Raw genomic sequence first — 25,691 nt, 5'->3', positions numbered from 1 at the left:
CAAGTTCCTTGGTGTCCAAATCACTAAAATGGTGACAGCACCTCTTCCCCATCAGGAGGAGCCCCCGGAAAATCGTTAAAGACTCCAGCCACCCAATCCATAGACTGGTCTCTCTGCTTCCTCATAGGAACCAGTACCGGGGCATCAAGTCTGACACCAACAGGCTCCTGAACAGCTTGTATCCCCAAGCCATAAGACTGCTAAATACACTGAACAAAAATATAAACGCAACATGCAACAATTTTAAAGATTTTACTGAGTTACAGTTCATAAGGAAATCAGTCAATTAAAATACCTTCATTAGGCCCTAATCTATGGATTTCACATGACTGGGAATATAGATATGCATCTGTTGGTCACAGATACCTTAAAAATAAAAAGGTAGGGGCGTGGATCAGAAAACCAGTCAGTATCTGGTGTGACCACCATTTGCCTCATGCAGCATGACACATCTCCTTTACATAGAGTTGATCAGGCTGTTGATTGTGGCATGTGTAATGTTGTCCCACTCCTCTTCAATGGCTGTGTGAAGTTGCTGGATATTGGTGGGAACTGGAACACGCTGTTGTATACGTCGATCCAGAGCATCCTAAACATGCTTGATGCGTGACATGTCTGGTGAGTATGCAGGCCATGGAAGAACTGGGACATTTTCAGCTTCCAGGAGATGTGTACAGATCCTTGCGGCATGGGGCCCTGCATTATCATGCTGAAACATGAGGTGATGGGCACCAGATGAATGGCACGACAATGGGCCTCAGGATCTCATCACGGTATCTCTGTGCATTCAAATTACCATTGATCAAATGCAATTGTGTTTGTTGTCCGTAGCTTATGCCTGCCCATACCATAACCCCACTTCCGCCATTCGGCACTCTATTCACAACGTTGACATCAGCAAATCGTTCGCCCACACAACACCATACACGTGGTCTGCGGTTGTGAGGCCGGTTGAACGTACTGCCACATTATCTAAAACAACTTTGGAGGCGAGTTATGGTAGAGAAATTCATATTCTCTGACAACAGCTCTGGTGGACATTCCTGCAGTCAGCATGCCAACTGCACTCTCCCTCATAACTTGAGACATCTGTGGCATTGTGTTGTGTGTCAAAACTGCACATTTTAGAGTGGCCTTTTACTGTCCCCAGCACAAGGTGCACCTGTGTAATGATCATGCTGTTTAATCAGCTTCTCGATATGCCACACCGGTCAGGTGAATGGATTATCTTGGCAAAGGAGAAATGCTCACTAACAGGGATGTAAACAAATTTGCGCACAACATTTGAGAGGAATAAGAACATTTCTGGGATCTTTTATTTCAGCTCATGAAACATGTGACCAACACTTTAAATGTTGCGTTTATATATTTCACACACACACACACACACACACACACACACACACACACACACACACACACACACACACACACACACACACACACATTTATACAGACTACCTCTATCACCCCAGTATCCCTGCACATTGTAAATATGGTATTGGAACTGACCCTGTATATAGCTTACATACTTTCTCGTGTTCTTCTTATTTTTATTTCTTGTGTGTTTTTGTTTTACCGTCTGTTATTTTTAGTACTAAACTGATATTGATTACTACATTGGTGGGTTTAGAGTCTGCAAGAAAGACATTTCACTGTACTTGTGCACGTGACAATAAAACATGAAACTTTCCTGCAAATGGAGTATGCAGATTGACTCGGCTGCTGTCATAGGACCTGAATGGTGTCTGCTCGACGAATAAAGAACACATTCTGGCTCCAGACACAACACTTGGCCAATCAGCATGCTTCCATCAGATAACAGAGCCCGATGTTAGCAAGCTAGCCACAGCGTTGTACTGTAACCTACGTACAGTGGAGCGCTGCTGAAATACAAACAGTACAGGATTCCTTCTGCCTTGGCTTCGAATAAGATCTTAGCCACCGTGTGGAAGGCATAGCCAAGTGGAACAGCTGATACACACAAACAACACAGGACCAGTGACGTGAATTGTGGTCCGAAGTGCATCGAGTAAACCACATTGACACAACTGGACAAAATCAGCATCACAGTTAACAAGCCCACACATTGGTTCATCTTTGTCCCATCCATGTCTCTACATGTAAGTCACAACTGTGTCATTCTAACTGGCTTGTTTATCTTTGTTTGTTTGTTTGTTTGTGTACCCCACTGTGTGTGTGTGTGTGTGTGTGCGATCTCTCACCTGAGCTGTTCCAAGTGGAAGCGGCCATAACACTAGGGTCTTCAAACCCTGTAGAGAGAGAGGAGGAGATCATATGGTTAGTAGGTTGCTTCTGCAGTACTACTGCTATCAGCATACCCAGCGTCTCAAGATGTCTCAAGACATGGTGATGGCTGGGTTCTGAGGCTCTACTGTGACCCAAAACGAAGTGGCATCGGGGGTAGGACGGTATCATTCAGCATGAGTCAGTTCCACAGACAGAGAGAAAAGCAAACTTCCTGATGCTTCTTGGGCGAGTTCTACATTTGAAATGAAAAGATAAACACGGTTAAAACAGGTCATCCCTGGGTAATAATAATGTTATTCCTGAAGACCAGACGCTGGTAGTATCAGACAGGGGACATCATAGAGTCATGCCCCAGTAGGCTACGGTATTATTAATACTTGACGACAGACAGCTCTCCTCTCTGTGTCCGCATCCCAAATGGGTACCCTTTTCCCCTATGGGACCCTTTTTCAAAAGTAGCGCACTATATAGGGAGCAGGGTGCCATTTGGGACACAGCTGGTGTTTCATAACCAGATATTAGGCTGCAGGCAGAGTGAACTATTCACATCCACTGTCCACAGGCCAAGAGGTGATATCTGTCCAATGTAATATCTCTGCACTGGACAATAAACAGTGGGTTTACAGCAGGAGGCAGGAGCTGTGGTGCGGGGGATATTCTCTCTCTCACACACACACACACACACACACACACACACACACACACACACACACACACACACACACACACACACACACACACACACACACACACACACACACCCTTTCTCCAGACTTTTACTTCTTCCCTCTCACTGCACCCCTATCTTTCAGCCACTCTTTCTCTACACTCTCTCTCATGTTTCTCTTTCTCTCCCTCTATCTGTGTGTCTCTCTGTTATGTAGTGAGTTCCCACAGCCATGTTGGAGTGAGGGTGTTTAATGGGACAGACTCTCACAGCCTCTCTGCAGGCCACTGTGTTTGTTTCATTTGACGGATGGACAGAGTGCTGACAGATGGACAGACAGACATGGGCCTTCTCTGTCACAGCCTCAGACTGTACTGTAACCTTACTGGAGCCACACCTGCTCACCAGGACCTTTCAAACAGACTCAAAGTGTACTCACTCACTTCACTATCCTATCTATAATATATCATACAATATACTATACACTATCCTCCAGTAGCAAAATATGATAATCAAAATCAAACACAACATTAGCAAGGTCTCATTTTTATACATTTCACGATTTAAAATAACACATTTATGCAGGGGCGCAACTTTCACTGGGGATGGAGGGGTCATGTCCCCTACACATTCTTAAATTGTATTTTTGTCCCGCCCCCAGTTTTTCTTTAGTTGACTGATGTAGCTGGCAAGGTAACTGCTGTTAAAAAACTAAACTAGTGTTTATTCGCAGTGCTGAGCTAGTACTGTAACTGACATGTTACTTTAGCTAATGTTTCATCTCCTCTCGACTGAGGTGAATGTATGTATAAGCCACGCTAGCTAGTACAGTAGCTATCAGGTCAGCTCTAGCCTCTAGATATCTGACAGATAGCGATATGAGTATTAGTATTACTATCCAACAGCAGTTGTTTGTATGGAAATGTTTTGTAGTCTTTCTTTTGTCCCGTTTCGGAAGTAAATGAACTTGGCTAGCTTTAGCCAGTTGATTTGCCATTGGAGAGAGAGCTGCCCAAAATTTGGCTTACATTAGCTATTATTTTTGCCTCAATCAAACTAGACCTGAATCAAACAATGAAACCATCGGCCAAACAATTGAAGATTGATATTCTGACAATTTTTCTGTGCAATTTGAGTTTTATTTGTCAGGAAGGCAATGTAACATTATGAATCTGTTAGTTTCCCTAGCTAATTCCCTACTTTTCACAGTGACACAGTAATAAACAGCTCTAACGTTGCAGGTTTCACTGTCATGGTGCACAGTAGAGGTCTGCACAGGACCAATTTTTTCATCGTGCTCCCGCACCCGCTGGCTTTCTGTCTGACTCCCACTCGCTACTGCAAGAACTGGTCCCAAACTCAACCGCAGTCCTGTAATGTTATTTTAGGCTTATGTGACGCAGCTCACTTGCCAGCCATGGTCCCAGCAAAAAATAACTTCATAAATAGCTTAAATTACCAGAGATTCTCACATGGCCCTTACATTGTATTGCGGGGCTAAATCAGCCAATATGTTTGATGTAGTTTGAAGAGAGCAGAGTTGGCGAAACTTGCACTTTCTCTTGAGCAATTTTTATAGCCTATCTTTTAGGAGTGGGAAGATTTTCAGATGGAGAAATATGGGTGACCAATATTTAGGCCTATTTCTAGTCAATGTAGTAAACTATAGTCTAATCATAGGCCTATTTAGGAAGTACATTTCCTTTCAAAGATAAGTGTCCCGTGCTTCTCTACATAGGCTATAGCCTACTCTATTTAACTGAGACCACATGCACACCTGATCTCACAGGTATGGCTACTGAACTGGAAACAGCAAGAATTATGACAGTGACACTTGCTACGTTTTGCATAGTCCTATAGGATATAGCCTACCTTTTAGGAGGACGATTTGCAGGCAGAGACAAATAAATGGGTAATCGATACTTAGTAGTAGCCTAACCTATGTTCACCCTAGTAGCCTAACCTATGTTCACCCTAGTAGCCTAACCTATGTTCACCCTAGTAGCCTAACCTATGTTCACCATAGTAGCCTAACCTATGTTCACCCTAGTAGCCTAACCTATGTTCACCCTAGTAGCCTAACCTATGTTCACCCTAGTAGCCTAACCTATGTTCACCCTAATAGCCTAACCTATGTTCACCATAGTAGCCTAACCTATGTTCACCCTAGTAGCCTAACCTATGTTCACCCTAGTAGCCTTATGTTCACCATAGTAGCCTAACCTATGTTCACCCTAGTAGCCTAACCTATGTTCACCCTAGTAGCCTTATGTTCACCCTAGTAGCCTAACCTATGTTAACCCTAGTAGCCTAACCTATGTTCACCCTAGTAGCCTTATGTTCACCCTAGTAGCCTAACCTATGTTAACCCTAGTAGCCTAACCTATGTTCACCATAGTAGCCTAACCTATGTTCACCCTAATAGCCTAACCTATGTTCACCCTAGTAGCCTAACCTATGTTCACCCTAGTAGCCTAACCTATGTTCACCCTAGTAGCCTAACCTATGTTCACCCTAGTAGCCTAACCTATGTTCACCCTAGTAGCCTAACCTATGTTCACCCTAGTAGCCTTATGTTCACCCTAGTAGCCTTATGTTCACCCTAGTAGCCTAACCTATGTTCACCCTAGTAGCCTAACCTATGTTCACCCTAGTAGCCTAACCTATGTTCACCATAGTAGCCTAACCTATGTTCACCATAGTAGCCCAACCTATGTTCACCATAGTAGCCCAACCTATGTTCACCATAGTAGCCCAACCTATGTTCACCATAGTAGCCCAACCTATGTTCACCATAGTAGCCCAACCTATGTTCACCATAGTAGCCTTATGTTCACCCTAGTAGCCTAACCTATGTTAACCCTAGTAGCCTAACCTATGTTCACCATAGTAGCCTAACCTATGTTCACCCTAGTAGCCTAACCTATGTTCACCCTAGTAGCCTAACCTATGTTCACCCTAGTAGCCTAACCTATGTTCACCCTAGTAGCCTAACCTATGTTAACCCTAGTAGCCTAACCTATGTTCACCATAGTAGCCTAACCTATGTTCACCCTAGTAGCCTAACCTATGTTCACCCTAGTAGCCTAACCTATGTTCACCCTAGTAGCCTTATGTTCACCCTAGTAGCCTAACCTATGTTCACCCTAGTAGCCTAACCTATGTTCACCCTAATAGCCTAACCTATGTTCACCCTAGTAGCCTAACCTATGTTCACCCTAGTAGCCTAACCTATGTTCACCCTAGTAGCCTAACCTATGTTCACCATAGTAGCCTAACCTATGTTCACCATAGTAGCCTAACCTATGTTCACCATAGTAGCCCAACCTATGTTCACCATAGTAGCCTAACCTATGTTCACCCTAGTAGCCTAACCTATGTTCACCCTAGTAGCCTAACCTATGTTCACCCTAGTAGCCTAACCTATGTTAACCATAGTAGCCTAACCTATGTTCACCCTAGTAGCCTAACCTATGTTCACCATAGTAGCCTAACCTATGTTCACCCTAGTAGCCTAACCTATGTTCACCCTAGTAGCCTAACCTATGTTCACCCTAGTAGCCTAACCTATGTTCACCCTAGTAGCCTAACCTATGTTCACCCTAGTAGCCTAACCTATGTTCACCCTAGTAGCCTAACCTATGTTCACCATAGTAGCCTAACCTATGTTCACCCTAGTAGCCTAACCTATGTTCACCATAGTAGCCTAACCTATGTTCACCCTAGTAGCCTAACCTATGTTCACCCTAGTAGCCTAACCAATGTTCACCCTAGTAGCCTAACCTATGTTCACCCTAGTAGCCTAACCTATGTTCACCATAGTAGCCTAACCTATGTTCACCCTAGTAGCCTAACCTATGTTCACCCTAGTAGCCTAACCTATGTTCACCCTAGTAGCCTAACCTATGTTCACCCTAGTAGCCTAACCTATGTTCACCCTAGTAGCCTAACCTATGTTCACCCTAGTAGCCTAACCTATGGTCACCCTAGTAGCCTAACCTATGTTCACCCTAGTAGCCTAACCTATGTTCACCCTAGTAGCCTAACCTATGTTCACCCTAGTAGCCTAACCTATGTTCACCCTAGTAGCCTAACCTATGTTCACCCTAGTAGCCTAACCTATGTTCACCCTAGTAGCCTAACCTATGTTCACCCTAGTAGCCTAACCTATGTTCACCCTAGTAGCCTAACCTATGTTCACCCTAGTAGCCTAACCTATGTTCACCATAGTAGCCTAACCTATGTTCACCCTAGTAGCCTAACCTATGGTCACCATAGTAGCCTAACCTATGGTCACCCTAATAGCCTAACCTATGTTCACCATAGTAGCCTAACCTATGTTCACCATAGTAGCCTAACCTATGTTCACCCTAGTAGCCTAACCTATGGTCACCCTAATAGCCTAACCTATGTTCACCATAGTAGCCTAACCTATGGTCACCATAGTAGCCTAACCTATGGTCACCCTAATAGCCTAACCTATGGTCACCATAGTAGCCTAACCTATGTTCACCCTAGTAGCCTAACCTATGTTCACCATAGTAGCCTAACCTATGTTCAACATAGTAGCCTAACCTATGTTCACCCTAGTAGCCTAACCTATGTTCACCATAGTAGCCTAACCTATGTTCACCATAGTAGCCTAACCTATGGTCACCCTAATAGCCTAACCTATGGTCACCATAGTAGCCTAACCTATGTTCACCATAGTAGCCTAACCTATGTTCACCCTAGTAGCCTAACCTATGGTCACCCTAGTAGCCTAACCTATGGTCACCCTAATAGCCTAACCCTGCCCTTTCCTTTTTCAATGATGATCACATTTTTGGATTGCACTTCGACTTATGTAGGTTGAGCGCCCTCCACTTCTTTCCATTATCAATATTTATTTACAGACTCTGTTGTAAACTACAGCCTAATCATATTTAAGTTAATTTCATAATTATTTTTTTCATCATTTGATTCTCCGCCCATGTAGGCAGCCTACTCTATTTCAATGACACCACACATACTAGGTGCACTTGAACTCTCACGCCCAACTAGGAGAGGTAGGCTACTGAAGTTGAAGCAGCGAATTCTGAATGTGTGAATAATGTGAAAAATATGTGCTTTCAATTCAATAGTTAGACTAATGCATAAAAAGCAGAAAGACGACCGTTTCCAAATAACCTGTGGGACGACAAAAATATTTTCATCCCAAAGTCGTCTGTCTGACCACAGCATGAAAAAGGACGACCGCGCAGCAATGATCTCTGTCGGGACCTGCAGGTCCCGCAGGCGTCCCGCGGGAATGCAGCTCTAGTGCAGTCAGTGAACAACACTATGCTCATCATGTCTTAGCAGGATCAAATGGTGACATGGGTCCCAGCTGGGTCAGACAGCCAGGGAAGACCAGTCTACGGAGCTCAGGTGAATTGTGCAGTATATTAACAGTATCAGTGAATGATACAAAGTGATGATACAAAGTGAATGATCCCAGACTGTAGCTTAAAGCTACAGTCTGGGATCTGGGAATAATGGTCATTTCAATTATTGAACCATTGATTCTGTTCTTAGATAATAGAATGAATGTATAAATGTACACCAAGGAAATTCTTTGTCATGCCACATTTTAGGAGGATCAGATGGTGACAGGGGTCTCAGCAGAGTCAGGCAGCCAGGGAAGACCAGTCTGTGACAAAAGGTGAGGTGAATTTTTGCAGATACAACATTTTCTCTCAATCACTGGACAAGCCAAATTCTATTTTAAATGCAGTCTGACAAACCTCCAAAGTTGGTTGCCAAACATTATCAAAGGTTGATAGAGGCTTTTCCCGGTGACACAAAACGTGTCAAATAAAAATGTGAGAAGCAATTGAGAAGCAATGTTCATTTCATCTCAGACATAAATTATTTCAGTTTAAGACCATTCATAGAAGTGCTATATGCCAGTGAAACTGAATATCATGCACTCAGAAATGTCATTCCTCTGCTGGAGGTGTAAAGCACAAAAGGGGACATATTTGCATATGTTATGGTCTTATGAAGGCTGGCTGAATTCTGGCAAAGAGTATGTTCTTTAATCTCAGCATGTCTACAGATTCTCCCTTCTCCCTGTTTGTGTTTGCTTGGAAATGATGATACTGGAGACTGTTATCTGGGGCTCCTGAGTGGCACAGAGGTCTAAGGCACTCTGAAGAAATCTGAAGAAACTGTGTAACCAAGCGTTTAAAGTGGCTAAGTAACGCATTGCCATTAATTGGAAGGTTGGTTATCCTCCCACAATGTCAAGTTATGTATCACTATATTTGACTTATTACAAGATTAAGGGTATACTGGGCAACTTTAATAAGGTCTGGATCCCTTACATGGAATACAGTACGACTAAATGAGTCTGTATTGAAAACATGCCCACATCAGGGATACGTATTTAGGCAATCCCTAGCTGTGGGCTGCTCAGTCCTGGCTCTGGGGTCTGCCGTCCTGTGGGTTGTCACTCTGGCCTTGGTCTAACACACCCAAAACAAATAATAACTTGATGACTATGGGCATTTTTGCTTACTTTTTGTTCTAAATAGAGACTGCATATTGGATTGTGTACAAATGCAGAAAATGAGCTTTAGATGGCTCCAAAAAATTCTGGGGGAGGACACCCAGACCCCCCCGCCAGGTTATATCCCCCCCACTTCTAAAACCAAAGTGGCGCCCTTGCATTTATAACATTTTAGCAACAGCAGCTGTACCAGCTGGGTTCAGCGCAGAGGGACATGGCAGTGAGAGTGGAGTGGCAGAGTGTGAGTCAGTAGAGGACCTATGAGAGCTGTGGTGGGACTGACTGGGAGGTGTTAATTGGGTGATAATCTGCAGTTGAACGCGTGGCATGTTGGGAGGAATTAACGAGCCCAGTGCAGCTCAGCGTAGTGTCAGGAATTTAGCCTGGGCTAATGAGGCTGCATGGTGTAGGCCTGCTGCACCTGTTAGTGTGGCAGGCAGATAGGCAGGCTGATGAGATGAGGCTATACTGCTATATAACATGGCTATAAACCATAGGAGGTTGATGGCTGGAGCTATTGGAGGAAGGGGTCATGGTACTAGCTGGAATGGAATAAATGAAATGGTATCAAACGGTATCAATGAGCCCGTCCTCGTATCGCTCCTCCCACCAGCCTCCCCTGCTATAAACACTGTTACATTAACATGACTGTAAAAAACACAGCAACATTTTAATCAGGTATATTTCAACACATTTAAATGAGTGTTGGTGGAATGTTTTGGCAGTTAGCCCCACTCACACTTGTGGGGGTTGATGATACTGCTGTCTGTGCTCGATCTGGAAGGGAGTTGTAGTTTTACCCTAACTAATAAAACTACAAACATAGTCTCGTGAGTTATAACATAGACTAGTGTTTGTGATTTAATCATAGTAAGAAAAATCCAGGAGGAAAGGTGAGAGGGGAGGGAGGAGAGGAAAAATGAACAGGGCAGAAGGGAAAGATGAGAGAGGCTTCACGGCCCGTTGGCCCTCCTAACACAGTGAAGCCAGTGAAGCGGAGCCAGGTGAGGACCCTACAGAGGAAGTGGATGTGGAGAGAGGGAAGAAAGAGGAGAGGGGGGCTTGGTAAGTGTACTATAGAAGGGCCTGTAAAGGGGGCCTGCTTAATGAAAAGCCAAACTATCCCGTCCGGTCGGTCCAGGGGAATATCAAACCAGATGAGAGGCCCTGTTATCCCTCCTCCATTTAGAGCACATCTGCAAGCTGCCCCAAGCCAACCCCTGTCATTACACAATCAAGGAATATCTGGTAAATTGGAGATTTGCTAATGAAGGCCTAAAAATAGGGCCTGGTTAGAGCCGGTCACAGTGGCTGATCCTGGACCAGCTAAGATGAAACAGAACAAAAATTCAGGTCGGAGACGAAGGAAACAGCTGACTCTGGTTCAGTGGTTCTGCTGTTACTACAGGTGTGGCATTGTGGAGCTACGTACACATACGACGCACGCATGAACATATGACGCACACACTCAAGCATGTATATAAACACACTCGCACACACACACTCTGCTGGAATCAGACTGATTCACTTAGGTACGCTAAAATCTCCAGCGGAATACTTGATTGTTGGAAAAGTTAATAGAAGTGTTTTCCTTGTGTTCTAAGTGTGGAAAAAGAAACCATTGTAAATACCTTAGTCACTGAACACGATCAAACAAACTGCATTTGTAGCACATTTAGCTTTGTGGATGACGTGAGAGATACAGTATGTTAGTTAAGCTCACCTCCTGGACTCTGCAACAGTGGTCTCTCTGTCCTCAAACAGGCTACCAACTCACATCAGAGCATCTGATCAGGCAGATGTCTCGCACCATATTCCGTGAGCAACGTGTCTGATCCCTCCAGCTGTGTTTGGATAATGATAATAAAAATCGCACAGTGACGTGAGCGTATTCTATAAAAATACTTTCTTCATATTTTACGCGGCTCAACTGTCAAAGCGCCACATGTGATGTTTTAAGAAGTAGGGGAGAGGAGACCCAAACTCTGGCCAGACAGAGAGTCAGCCAAGGTGGGAATAGAGGAATACAATCCTATCAGAAATGTGGATATGCATTGGCGGCTAATATGATCGTATGATTTGGGTCTCATGTCCTTCACGCGGTGTGTGTGTGTGTGCATATATGTGTGTGTGTGTGTGTGTGTATGTGGGTGATGGATCAGCTCTCATACATTACCATTAAGGGATCCCAAGCTTCTCCTCCCCTCATATTTGCTGAAGAATGTAACTATTCAATTGAGGGGTATCGTATAATATCCAGGAAGAATAACAAACCAACATCTTAACTGGCCATCAGTTTTTCGCATTAGAAGTGGGGGAGGTTATGCAACGCTGATCCGGGATATTTCATATTTCCTCTCTCCAGATTCTCTCTCCCTGTGTCCTAGTGGAATGCTGGCATGGAGGTGAAAGTTTAAACACTTCTCTGGAAAACCCAGTCGTCGTTAAAGAGGAGTGGGTGCGGGATGGGCTGCAGTGTTTGGAGGGGTGGGCCACTGTGCATATGTCCAGACACTGCAGCCATGTAGCCTACAGCTCCTCAAACCGCCTCACAGGAAGCACAGCGGTAACTCAATGAGAGAGAGAGAGAACGAGAGGGAGAGAGAGAGAGAGAGAGAGAGAGAGAGGACGAGAGGGAGAGAGAGAGAGAGAGAGAACGAGAGAGAGAGAGAGAGAGTGAACGAGAGGGAGAGAGAACAAGAGAGAGAGAACGAGAGGGAGAGGGAACGAGAGGGAGAGGGAGAGGGAACGAGAGGGAGAGGGAACGAGAGGGAGAGGGAACGAGAGAGAGAGAGGGAACGAGAGAGAGAACAAGAGAGAGAGAGAGGGAACGAGAGAGGGAACGAGAGAGAGAACGAGAGAGAGAGATAGAGAGGGAGAACGAGAGGGAGAACGAGAGGGAGAGAGGGAGAACGAGAGGGAGAGAGAGAGAACGAGAGGGAGAGAGAGAGAACGAGAGGGAGAGAGAGAGAGAGAACGAGAGGGAGAGAGAGAGAACGAGAGGGAGAGAGAGAGAACGAGAGGGAGAGAGAGAGAACGAGCGGGAGAGAGAGAACGAGCGGGGAGAGAGAGAACGAGCGGGAGAGAGAGAACGAGCGGGAGAGAGAGAACGAGCGGGAGAGAGAGAACGAGAGGGAGAGAGAGGGAACGAGAGAGAGAGAGAGGGAACGAGAGAGAGAGAGAGGGAACGAGAGAGAGGGAACGAGAGAGAGAGAGGGAACGAGAGAGAGAGAGGGAACGAGAGAGAGAGAGAGGGAACGAGAGGGAGAGGGAACGAGAGGGAGAGGGAACGAGAGGGAGAGAGAGAGAGAGGGAACGAGAGAGAGAGGGAACGAGAGAGAGAGAGAGAGAGAGAGAGAGAGGGCTGTACAGGTCAGTGAACGATGTAAGGAGGAGAGTCACAGAAGGTGTACGGCAAGGCCCTTTCAGAAGAACACAATGCACAACAGGAAAGGCGGGAAAAGAGAGAATACGTGAGAGACAAATCCAGCCCTAACATACTGAACTGATCACGACAACCATCGGTGAAATGTTGCATGAAACAGCAGTCTGCTGACCACAGAAAGCTAGCCATCTCTCCGTTAAAAACCCAAACTGACATTTGTGGCTCGTTTGACGGCTGTTTCCAGAATGTTCACAACACTTAAAAGTCCCTTCTGTCAGTCAGTGGCTCTGTCAAACCCATAATGGGGGTTGGATCGCAGTACCAGCTGGTTCTGATGGGTCAGTCACACACATGGATACACACACACCCACACACTACTACCCCCCTCCCCCCAACCCCCATTATTAGCTTAGCGTGTTAGCATTTCCTCCAGGCCACATGAGAGGATCACGCTGTTTACATTACAGTCTGGTGCCACGTTCAGACAACCCTGTTTGTGTCCTGACGTGTAGCATGTCACAGAGAGACGTGTACCGTGTCATAGACGAGGGGTTGCCTTACGGTTTAATGACTGCAGGGCTCACGGCGTAGCTGTACACCCTGGGCTCAGATTACGAAAGATTTAATGGGCGCCTAGTCAGAAATGGCACAGGCACGTTACCACCTACTCTACAGCTTATTTGTTTTACCCTTAACAGGATGACACACAGGAAGGAGTGTGTGCGTTTGTGTTTTTTGCGTGCGCGTGTTTTCTGTGTGTGTGTGTGATGCAGGCAAATCTGAACAGTGCTGAAATCCTGACGTCAGCTGAAGCAGCAGGGTGTGTCTGTCCGTCTGTCTGTCTTTGTTGGCCTGTCTGTCCGAACGTTGCATGCATACAACACACGCACCACTGACAGATAATATCCCATGGGATCATAGTGAGAACTCCCGGATTCCCGCCCTGCTGATCTATCCCACGGAGAGGGCTTGAGCAGATGGGAATCTTGGAAGCCCAGGATAAAATGACTGGATTTAAACGTCATTTAAGATTCAGACATCATGACGACCTGGGACTGGGATCAATTCCAAAACCATTCCGTATGCCGATCGGAATTTTTTGAATTTCCACTGGGATTTACATTTACATTTTAGTCATTTAGCAGACGCTCTTAGCCAGAGCGACTCACAGTAGTGAATGCATACATTTCATGCATTTATTATAATCATTTTTTTGTACTGGCCCCCCGTGGGAATTGAACCCACAACCCTGGCGTTGCACACTCCATGCTCTACCAACTGAGCCACAGGGAAGGCTGAAGAATTTGAATCTCTGCCTTTTGTCTGTAAACGAGTTAATGATTAAGCATGTTGGTCTTCGGTGCAACAATCAGAGACAGAACCCGCTCTAGTCATTTAGAGATGACTATATCATCTGAAGCTTTGATTAGAATTTGATGAATGTATTGCCGAGAGTTGAGCAAGATGATTTGTAAAAAACACACACACACACACACACACACACACACACACACACACACACTTGTCAGCACGCTCATTACCTCACACCCAGTATAGTTGTTTTGAACTGGGCTGTCAGAGCCCCCAATAGGGGTCTTAAAATGACAGCCAGCTGTAGAGAGACAGACTGACAGGCCCCTCTACTGATGGACAAAGGTGTTTTACTGTGCTTCATTCGTTTTTTCAAATATGGAAAATACTGGATTGATAATAGGTACAGTATACAATGCCTTCAGGAAATATTCACAGCCCTAGACTTTCCACATTTTGTTGTGCTACAGTCTGAATTTAAAATGGATTACATAGAGATTTGTGTCACTGGCCTACACACAATACCCCATTATGTCAAAGTGGAATTATGTTTTTTTTTTTTTATAAAAAATGAGAAGCTGAAATGTCTTGAGTCAATACATATTCAACCCCTTTATTTTGGCAAGCCTAAATAAGTGCAGGAGTAAAACCGTGCTTAAGAAGTCACATAAATTGCATGGGCTCTGTGTGCAATAATAGTGTTTAACATGATTTTGTTATGACTACCTAATCTCTGTACTCCACACATACAATTATCTGTAAGGTCCCCCAGTCGAGCAGTGAATTTCAAACACAGATTCAACCACAAAGACCAGGGAGGTTTTCAAATGCCTCGCGAAGAAGGGTACCTTTTGGTAGATGGGTAAAAATAAAAAAGCAGACATTCAATATCCCTTTGAGCATGGTGAAGTTATTATTACACTGTTTGCAACAAGGCACCAAAGTAATACTGCAACAAATGTGGGAAAGCGATTCACTTTTTGTCCTGAATACAAAGTGTTATGTTTGGGGTAAATCCAATATTGTCACGCCTGCTCCCGCTCGCCTGCTCCCGCTGGAGGGCGCCAGGCTGCCCAGCATTACGCACTCCTGCCACCATCATTACGCACACCTGCTTCCCTCGTCATGCGCATCAGCGATTCATTGGACTCACCTGGACTCAATCACCTGTGTTATTAGCTGTCCTATATCTGTCTGTTCCCCAGCTCTCTTCTCCGCTTCTGCATTAATTGTCGTATGTCGCTGTGTTACCCGGTTCTGACGCTGCTCCTGTCGTGTTCCATGTCTGTGCAAAATGAAATGTTCACTCTCCGTACCTGCTTCTCTACTCCAGCGTCGGTTCTTACAAATTCAACACATTACTGAGTGCCACTCTCCATATTTTCAAGCATAGTGGTGGCTGCATCATGTTATGGTTATGCTTGTAATCATTAAGGACTGGGGAGTTTTTCATGATAAAAAAGAAACGGAATGGAGCTAATCACAGGCAAAATCCTAGAGGAAAACCTGGTTCAGTCTGCTTTTCACCAGACACTGGGAGATGAATTCACCTTTCAGCAGAACAACAGCCTAAAACAAAAGGACAAATCTACACTGGAGTTGCTTACCAAGAAAACAGGAACATTCACTGAGTGGCCAAATTACAGTTTTGACTTAAATCTGCTTGAAAATCTATGGCAAGACCTGAAAATGGTTGTCTAGCAATGATCAACAACTCATTTGACAGATCTTGAAGAATTTTGAAAATAATAATGGGCAAATGTTGCACAGTCCAGGTGTGGAAAGCTCTTAGAGACTTACCCAGAAAGACTCACAGCTGTAATTTCTGCCGAAGATGATTCTAACACATGTTGACTCAAGGGGTCGAATACTTATGTAATTAAGATATGTTAGTGTTTTATTTTTCATGACTTTTTTACAGAAGTTAGAATTCTTATTCCACTTTCACTTTACAGAGCATTTTGTGTAGATCGTTGACAATAAATGACAATTAAGTACATTTTAATCTCACTTTGTAACACAACAAAAGTTGGAAAAAGTCAAGGGGTGTGAATACTTTCTGAATGCACTGTATATCAAAACAGTACTTGATACAAATTTTCTATAAGGCCTATATTAGAATGGTATATATCAAATGTCGAAACATACTTCAAGGATCTCTCAATATCTGAAAACTGTCTCCAGATCAGAATGAATGGCCTCTGATTCCTTCCCTCTCAGCACGGGACCAGGAAACACCTGTTTGTTTACGATGTCCACTGAATCACTGAGCCTCTGTTACACTCTGTCATCTGACCCCAGGCCTGCCCTTTAGGCATGCAGCTCCACATGAAACTGATCCAGGACCAGATCCAGACAGACACAGGGATTATTTCCTGGAAAAACAACACTGCCTGTCTTCTTCCACTCTTATTCCAGCGTGCCGAGAGAGAGAGAGAGAGAGAGAGAGAGAGAGAGAGAGAGAGAGAGAGAGAGAGAGAGAGAGAGAGAGAGAGAGAGAGAGAGAGAGAGAGAGAGAGAGAGAGAGAGAGAGAGAGAGAGAGAGAGAGAGAGAGAGAGAGAGAGAGAGAGAGAGAGAGAGAGAGAGAGAGAGAGAGAGAGAGAGAGAGAGAGAGAGAGAGAGAGAGAGAGAGACTTGAAGCCTTCACTGTGCATTTCGATAAACTCTTCCCTGTCAATCACAGCCCAGCTGCGAGCGTCTCTCCTCTCTGCAGTCCAGATCCCTCTTCCACTGAAAGTTAGGAAAATAATCTCCAACATTCCAAAACTCTGTTTGGGAGACGTAACGAGAAAGACTGCGAAGGAGGAGAGAGACGAGAGAGCAAAGAGAGAGCGAGGCGTAGACAGAGAAGCTGAGAGACAACGATCTGAGAGACAAGGCAAGACATCCCAATTAGGATCTGGCTAAAAATACTTTAATCAGTTATAGAACCCATTGCCCTTTATGGATGTGAGAAACTGCTGTTCGCTAACTAACGAAGAATTTAAAAAACAGAGCAAACTGGGATACTATTTGGCCTTTAAACAGAGTACACAGTGGCAGAATACATGACCACTGTGACTGACCCAAAATTAAGGAAAGCTTTGACTATGTTGACACAGTGTGCATAGCCTTGCTATTGAGAGAGGCCACTGTAGGCAGACCTGGTTCTCAAGAGAAGACAGGCTATGTCACTGCCCACAAAATGAGGTGGAAACTGAGCTGTACTTCCTAACCTCCTGCCAAATGTATGACCATATTAGAGACACATATTTCCCTCAGATTACACAGATCCACAAAGAATTTGAAAAAACAAATCCAATTTTGATCAACTCCCATATCTATTGGGTGAAATACCACAGTGTGCCATCACAGCAGCAAGATTTGTGACCTGTTGCCACAAGAAAAGGGCAACCAGTGAAGAGCAAACACCATTGTAAATACAACCCATATTTATGTTTATTTATTTTCCCTTTTGTACTTTAACCTGTTAGGGCTAGGGGGCAGTATTTACACGGCCGGATAAAAAACGTACCCGATTTAATCTGGTTATTACTACTGCCCATAAACTAGAATATGCATATAATTATTGGCTTTGGATAGAAAACACCCTAAAGTTTCTACAACTGTTTGAATGGTGTCTGTGAGTATAACAGAACTCATATGGCAGGCAAAAACCTGAGAAGATTCTGTACAGGAAGTGCCCTCTCTGACCATTCCTTGGGCTTCTTGACTCTTTTTATTGAAAACTTAGGATCTTTGCTGTAACGTGACACTTCCTACGGCTCCCATAGGCTCTCAGAACCCGGGAAAAAGCTGAATGATGTCGAGGCAGCCCCTGGCTGAAAAACATTAGCGCCTTTGGTAAGTGGTCTATCAGAGGACAATGAGACTGAGGCGCGTGCACGAGGCGACCCCATGTTTTTATTTTCTCTCTCTTTGAGCTAAAACACAGATTCCCGGTCGGAATATTATCACTTTTTTACGAGAAAAATGGCATAAAAATCGATTTTAAACAGCGGTTGACATGCTTCGAAGTACGGTAATGGAATATTTAGAATTTTTTTGTCACGAAACGCGTCGGGCGCGTCACCCTTCTTTACACTTCGGATAGTGTCTTGAACGCACGAACAAAACAGAGGATATTTGAACATAACTATGGATTATTTTGAACCAAACCAACATTTGTTATTGAAGTAGAAGTCCTGGGAGTGCATTCTGACGAAGAACAGCAAAGGTAATAACATTTTTCTTATAGTAAATCTGACTTTGGTGAGTGCCAAACTTGGTGGGTGTCAAAATAGCTAGCCCTGTGATGCCGGGCTATCTACTTAGAATATTGCAAAATGTGCTTTCACCGAAAAGCTATTTTAAAATTGGACATAGCGAGTGCATAGAGGAGTTCTGTATCTATAATTCTTAAAATAATTGTTATGCTTTTTGTGAACGTTTATCGTGAGTAATTTAGTAAAATGTTAGCGAATTCCCCGGAAGTTTGCGGGGGGTATGCTAGTTCTGAACGTCACATGCTAATGTAAAAAGCTGGTTTTTGATATAAATATGAACTTGATTGAACAAAACATGCATGTATTGTATAACATAATGTCCTAGGGTTGTCATCTGATGAAGATCATCAAAGGTGAGTGCTGCATTTAGCTGTCTTCTGGGTTTTGGTGACATTATATGCTGGCTTGAAAAATGGGTGTCTGATTATTTCTGGCTTGGTACTCTGCTGACATAATCTAATGTTTTGCTTTCGTTGTAAAGCCTTTTTGAAATCGGACAGTGTGGTTAGATTAACGAGAGTCTTATCTTTAAATGGCTGTAAAATAGTCATATGTTTGAGAAATTGAAGTAATAGGATTTTTAAGATTTTGAAAATCGCGCCACAGGCTGCAAGTGGCTGTTACGTAGGTGGGACGAATTCGTCCCGCCGGTCCCATAGAGGTTAACAGAAGAAAAGAAAGAGAAAATCAGGACAGAAGAAAAAGGATATCAAAGTGAAACAGTTCTCTAAAGACACAGGAGACAATAATACAAGAAACAACACTTCTGTAGCTTGTCAACTATGTGTCTGTCTATCCCTGTTCTCTCCTCTCTGCACAGGCCATACAAACGCTTCACACCGCGTGGCCGCTGCCACTCTAACCTGGTGGTCCCAGCGCGCACGACCCACGTGGAGTTCCAGGTCTCCGGCAGCCTTTGGAACTGCCGGTCTGCAGCCAACAAGGCTGAGTTCATCTCAGCCTATGCTACCCTCCAGTCCCTAGACTTCCTGGCGCTGACGGAAACATGGATTACCACAGATAACACTGCTACTCCTACTGCTCTCTCTTCGTCTGCCCACGTGTTCTCGCATACCCCTAGAGCATCGAGCCAGCGGGGTGGTGGCACTGGAATCCTCATCTCTCCCAAGTGGACATTCTCTCTTTCTCCCCTGACCCATCTGTCTATCTCCTCATTTGAATTCCATGCTGTCACAGTTACCAGCCCTTTCAAGCTTAACATCCTTATCATTTATCGCCCTCCAGGTTCCCTTGGAGAGTTCATCAATGAGCTTGACGCCTTGATAAGTTCCTTTCCTGAGGATGGCTCACCTCTCACAGTTCTGGGTGACTTTAACCTCCCCACGTCTACCTTTGACTCATTCCTCTCTGCCTCCTTCTTTCCACTCCTCTCCTCTTTTGACCTCACCCTCTCACCTTCCCCCCCTACTCACAAGGCAGGCAATACGCTTGACCTCATCTTTACTAGATGCTGTTCTTCCACTAATCTCATTGCAACTCCCCTCCAAATCTCCGACCACTACCTTGTATCCTTTTCCCTCTTGCTCTCATCCAACACTTCTCACTCTGCCCCTACTCGGATGGTATTGCGCCGTCCCAACCTTCGCTCTCTCTCTCCCGCTACTCTCTCCTCTTCCATCCTATCATCTCTTCCCTCTGCTCAAACCTTCTCCAACCTATCTCCTGATTCTGCCTCCTCAACCCTCCTCTCCTCCCTTTCTGCATCCTTTGATTTTCTCTGTCCCCTATCCTCCAGGCCGGCTCGGTCCTCCCCTCCTGCTCCGTGGCTCGACGACTCACTACGAGCTCACAGAACAAGGCTCCGGGCAGCCGAGCGGAAATGGAGGAAAACTCGCCTCCCCTGCGGACCTGGCATCCTTTCACTCACTCCTCTCTACATTCTCCTCTTCTGTCTCTGCTGCTAAAGCCACTTTCTACCACTCTAAATTCCAAGCATCTGCCTCTAACCCTAGGAAGCTCTTTGCTACCTTCTCCTCCCTCCTGAATCCTCCCCCCCCTCCTCCCTCTCTGCGGATGACTTCATCAACCATTTTGAAAAGAAGGTTGACGATATCCGATCCTCGTTTGCTAAGTCAAACGACACCGCTGGTCCTGCTCACACTGCCCTACCCTGTGCTTTGACCTCTTTCTCCCCTCTCTCTCCAGATGAAATCTCGCGTCTTGTGACGGCCGGCCGCCCAACAACCTGCCCACTTGACCCTATCCCCTCCTCTCTTCTCCAGACCATTTCCGGAGACCTTCTCCCCTTCCTCACCTCGCTCATCAACTCATCCTTGACCGCTGGCTACGTCCCTTCCGTCTTCAAGAGAGCGAGAGTTGCAAAACTTCTGAAAAAACCTACACTCGATCCCTCCGATGTCAACAACTACAGACCAGTATCCCTTCTTTCTTTTCTCTCCAAAACTCTTGAACGTGCCGTCCTTGGCCAGCTCTCCTGCTATCTCTCTCAGAATGACCTTCTTGATCCTAATCAGTCAGGTTTCAAGACTGGGCATTCAACTGAGACTGCTCTTCTCTGTGTCACGGAGGCTCTCCGCACTGCTAAAGCTAACTCTCTCTCCTCTGCTCTCATCCTTCTAGACCTATCTGCTGCCTTTGATACTGTGAACCATCAGATCCTCCTCTCCACCCTCTCCGAGTTGGGCATCTCCGGCGCGGCCCACGCTTGGATTGCGTCCTACCTGACAGGTCGCTCCTACCAGGTGGCGTGGCGAGAATCTGTCTCCGCACCATGCGCTCTCACCACTGGTGTCCCCCAGGGCTCTGTTCTAGGCCCTCTCCTATTCTCGCTATACACCAAGTCACTTGGCTCTGTCATATCCTCACATGGTCTCTCCTATCATTGCTATGCAGACGACACACAATTAATCTTCTCCTTTCCCCCTTCTGATAACCAGGCGGCGAATCGCATCTCTGCATGTCTGTCAGACATATCAGTGTGGATGACGGATCACCAGCTCAAGCTGAACCTCGGCAAGACGGAGCTGCTCTTCCTCCCAGGGAAGGACTGCCCATTCCATGATCTCGCCATCACGGTTGACAACTCCCTTGTGTCCTCCTCCCAGAGTGCTAAGAACCTTGGCGTGATCCTGGACAACACCCTGTCGTTCTCCACTAACATCAAGGCGGTGACCCGATCCTGTAGGTCCATGCTCTACAACATTCGCAGAGTACGACCCTGCCTCACACAGGAAGCGGCGCAGGTCCTAATCCAGGCACTTGTCATCTCCCGTCTGGATTACTGCAACTCGCTGTTGGCTGGGCTCCCTGCCTGTGCCATTAAACCCCTACAACTCATCCAGAACGCCGCAGCCCGTCTGGTGTTCAACCTTCCCAAGTTCTCTCACGTCACCCCGCTCCTCCGCTCTCTCCACTGGCTTCCAGTTGAAGCTCGCATCCGCTACAAGACCATGGTGATTGCCTACGGAGCTGTGAAGGGAACGGCACCTCCATACCTTCAGGCTCTGATCAGGCCCTACACCCAAACAAGGGCACTGCGTTCATCCACCACTGGCCTGCTGGCCCCCTACCTCTGAGGAAGCACAGTTCCCGCTCAGCCCAGTCAAAACTGTTCGCTGCTCTGGCACCCCAATGGTGGAACAAGCTCCCTCACGACGCCAGGACAGCGGAGTCAATCACCACCTTCCGGAGACACCTGAAACCCCACCTCTTTAAGGAATACCTAGGATAGGATAAAGTAATCCTTCTAACCCCCCCCTTAAAAGATTTAGATGCACTATTGTAAAGTGGTTGTTCCACTGGATATCATAAGGTGAATGCACCATTTTGTAAGTCGCTCTGGATAAGAGCGTCTGCTAAATGACTTAAATGTAAATGTAAATAAAGAAGAGAACCTGATTATTACACTATTGCACTTCAAACAAGAAACACACAAACTAAATTGCACAACTGCCATCTAAACCCTGACCTTCCTTGCCTTCCTTGATGCAAAGTCATCAATTACATTATCATAAGAACTCTGTCCAGCAATTGCATGGTTAGTACTGATGACAGCAAGGCCACTAAGGCGTTCCTGTGACATGGTGGACCTCAGGTAGGATTTGATGAGCTTCAGCTCTGAAAAGCTCCTCTCTGCTTCAGCTACGGTCACTGGAAGAGTTAGACAAATTCTGAGAGCAGTCCACACATTTGGATACATTTCTGAGAGCTCCCTTTCGTGTATAAATATCAGCAGCTCAAGCAGGGTCATGGTCTTCGATGGCAAGTTCTGCAGTTCCTGTGCAAGCTCTCTGCCATCCAAGTCTGAGTGTTCTTTATACTGCAGTGTCATACTAAGGGCCTCACATTGTTCTGTCAGCCCCTTATTTGAGAGACTTTGGAAGGTCGACAGGACTACAAACTTCTCTCCCACATTTTCCAATGTGGAAAATCTTTCCTGAAGGGCTGAGGTTGCAGCATCAACAACGACGTTGAAAAATGTCACCTCCAGCTTCTTCAGGGCATCACTCAAATGATTTGTATGAAAAGAGCCGCTTTGAGGACCACGGCCTTTTTTGTTGTTGTGGAACGGCCTCTACATTCATACCCTCGCAAATATCCTTGGCTGACGTTTGTGCGGTCATAAAGCCTGTTGCCCTGTGGTTGCTGAGACCTCTCTGTCTTTCTGAGAAGACTGACCGCAACATCCACATGCATACTGGGAGACTGCATCAGCTTGCTCACATGTTGGATCTGGCTCCAGATGTCATACCACACCACTGTACAGATGCTGAAGCTGTATGATCCCACCTTCTCTGATAAGGACTGGGCCTCAATCTTCATCACAGGGTCTTTGGGTTGATCCCTCACCTCAATCAGTGCATCTCTCACCACTGCTGCCTGATACCTCAGTGGCTCGACACTCTTAACTTTACTTTCCCACCTTGTCTCAGTCCACATCTTCAAAGTCCACATGTTTTTTCAGGATGGCCCAACACTGTGTGGAGGCTGAGAACAAGGTGTACAGTTTGTGTTAGATGCCAAAGTAACCTGTGGCATAGACAGAACTTTTAGCAGCATCAGCCACAACCAGGTCCGATGTGTGAGCCCCACTTGGCACAAATAGAGCTCTTGGATTCATTTCGAGGAGTCTGGCTTGGACACCTTTGTTTTTGCCTCTCATGTTGGCCCCGTTATCATAAGGCTGTCCTCTGCAGTCCTCAAAAGACATTTTTAGCTAGTCTAATCTTTTGAGAATCAGGGATGCCAAATGTTGGTCCGTGGATTCCTCTGCCTCAAACTCCCATACAATTTTCCTTTATGTGGGGCTCCTCCTTCAGTGCCACAAATCTAATCACAACTGACAAATGCTCAGTGTGGCTGACATCTGAGGTGCAATCTAGAATGACAGAGTAGAATTTTGCCAGCTTGATGTCACCCACCATTATTGAAATGACCTTGCTGCTCAACAAATCAATGAATTTATTCTGTATTTGGTGGCCAAGGTAGCTGGTGGTGTGACTCGAGGTCCCTTTTTGGACACGGTTAAGGTGCTCTTTCATGACTGGATCAAATTGTGCCATCAGTTCAACCTCTTTGAGGAAATGTCCATTTGATGGAGAGGACAGTGTTTCTGTGCGTCCCCTTAGTGCCAGATTTCTGACTGCCAGAGACTGCAGACTAGCAGTCAGACATGTCAACACCTCTCTCCATCTTATCCTCTCAGCCTCCATAAGTGCCGTCTCATGCTTATCAATCGTTTCCCCTTTTTTTGATCCTCATTGCCAGTTCTTTCCATGTTTTCATGCAGTTTTGGTGCTCTGGACTGCTGCCGTGGGAAGTCAGCAAAGAACTTGCATGTTTCCAGTCTGTCAGTCCTGAGTTTGCTAAATTAATTCTCTTCTCAGAAAAGAGTTTGCAGCAGAAGCAGAAGAGGCTGTTGTTTCTTTCAGAATACACCAACCAACTTCTAGGGATTTTTTTCACCGCTCACCAAGGTCTTCCTGAAATACTGGTGGTGGCAACTTCTTTACACACGTTATTCACAGCATTTATAGTGGTGGAACATCCCACATACCCAGTAATAATACAATCATCATTGTTACCTACAATACGGAAACGTAAAACTTTGCAAATGGGAAACTATTTATTTTGTTTATGTTATGCAGGGATGCACACATAAACACATGTGCGTGTACACACACACACACACACACACACACACACACACACACACACACACACACACACACACACACACACACACACACACACACACACACACACACACACACACACACACACACACACACACACACACCTGAAGAATCATGCTGGGGAGAAGTGGATGGCTCCTCATCCTGAGGCTCTGAGATCATTTGTGAAGAGGCCTGTGTGGCTGAGGAGGTAATGGCTCCTCATCCTGGCCAGTGCCAGAGGGTGCTCCAAAATATTTCAGAAGTGCCCATGAATTTGCATTGAAATACAGTATATGAGCCTAACACCCTAAATAAACACGTCATTATGCAAAATGTATCAAACTTTCAGAATAGGAACCAAGTGAACCATACAACCTCCTTGGCTAATTCTAGGCATAAGACACCCCAAAAGACTCAATGTATCACAAAAGATACAAAATATCAGCATAATATAGATGTCTTATAAGTTAGCCTACAGCATTGGGAATTCCCCTTCCTGAGCTCAGGACCTAGTCAATGCAATCACAGAAAACCTTTATGATGTCACCTCAATGAAAGTTAACCAAATCAATAATGTGCTACTTAGGTTGTAATCGGTTTGCTGCAGGCTACACACGTTGTCATGATGAAACTGTGCGAAATGATATCCAATGTTATGTCAGCTAGTTGGACAGAAAACGGAATATTGTCGCCCTATGTGTAACAGCATAGCAAGCAACATGGGCTAACAAACGTAAGTGTTATACTAGCCTATTTCATTACATGCGTACTCATAAAGAGATGACGTAGCTGCGTACCTTTATCTTTTGAGAGTTTCTCCTCTTCTTCTTTCCTCTTTTTCCTAAACTGGTCACTGATGGCTTGGACCTTTTCTTATCCATTTGTGTTGATTTGGCACTCGAGCATCACTACATTACCCATCCCCCAACACTGTCAACCAAGAGTCAAGACTAAACCAATTCACCTTGGTGGTGTGCAGACTGCTTTTATATTATTCTTAACAATTTCTCACAAACCAGAAAAAGATGCAGCAATATGTCTGTGAAACTATATTTTCACAGTATAATGAATGGATTGTGGTTTATTTGGTAGCATTTCGTG

The 25,691-nt window shown here is 45.2% G+C and overlaps 1 protein-coding gene across 1 annotated transcript in view; it reads right to left on the bottom strand.

Annotated features, from left to right (window-relative positions):
* LOC106584030 (inactive tyrosine-protein kinase transmembrane receptor ROR1) overlaps nucleotides 1-25,691 on the bottom strand; it is a 193,167-nt gene that overhangs the window by 68,050 nt on the left and 99,426 nt on the right. The window contains 1 exon segment of the mRNA XM_014168817.2: nucleotides 2,226-2,273. Within this exon segment, the coding sequence (XP_014024292.2) occupies nucleotides 2,226-2,273 (48 nt within the window).

This window comes from Salmo salar, chromosome ssa23 (genome assembly GCF_905237065.1).
Source record: "Salmo salar chromosome ssa23, Ssal_v3.1, whole genome shotgun sequence".
Lineage (NCBI taxonomy): Eukaryota > Metazoa > Chordata > Actinopteri > Salmoniformes > Salmonidae > Salmo > Salmo salar.
Note: the sequence above shows the minus strand (reverse complement) of the source record. Positions and strands in the feature narration are given on the sequence as shown.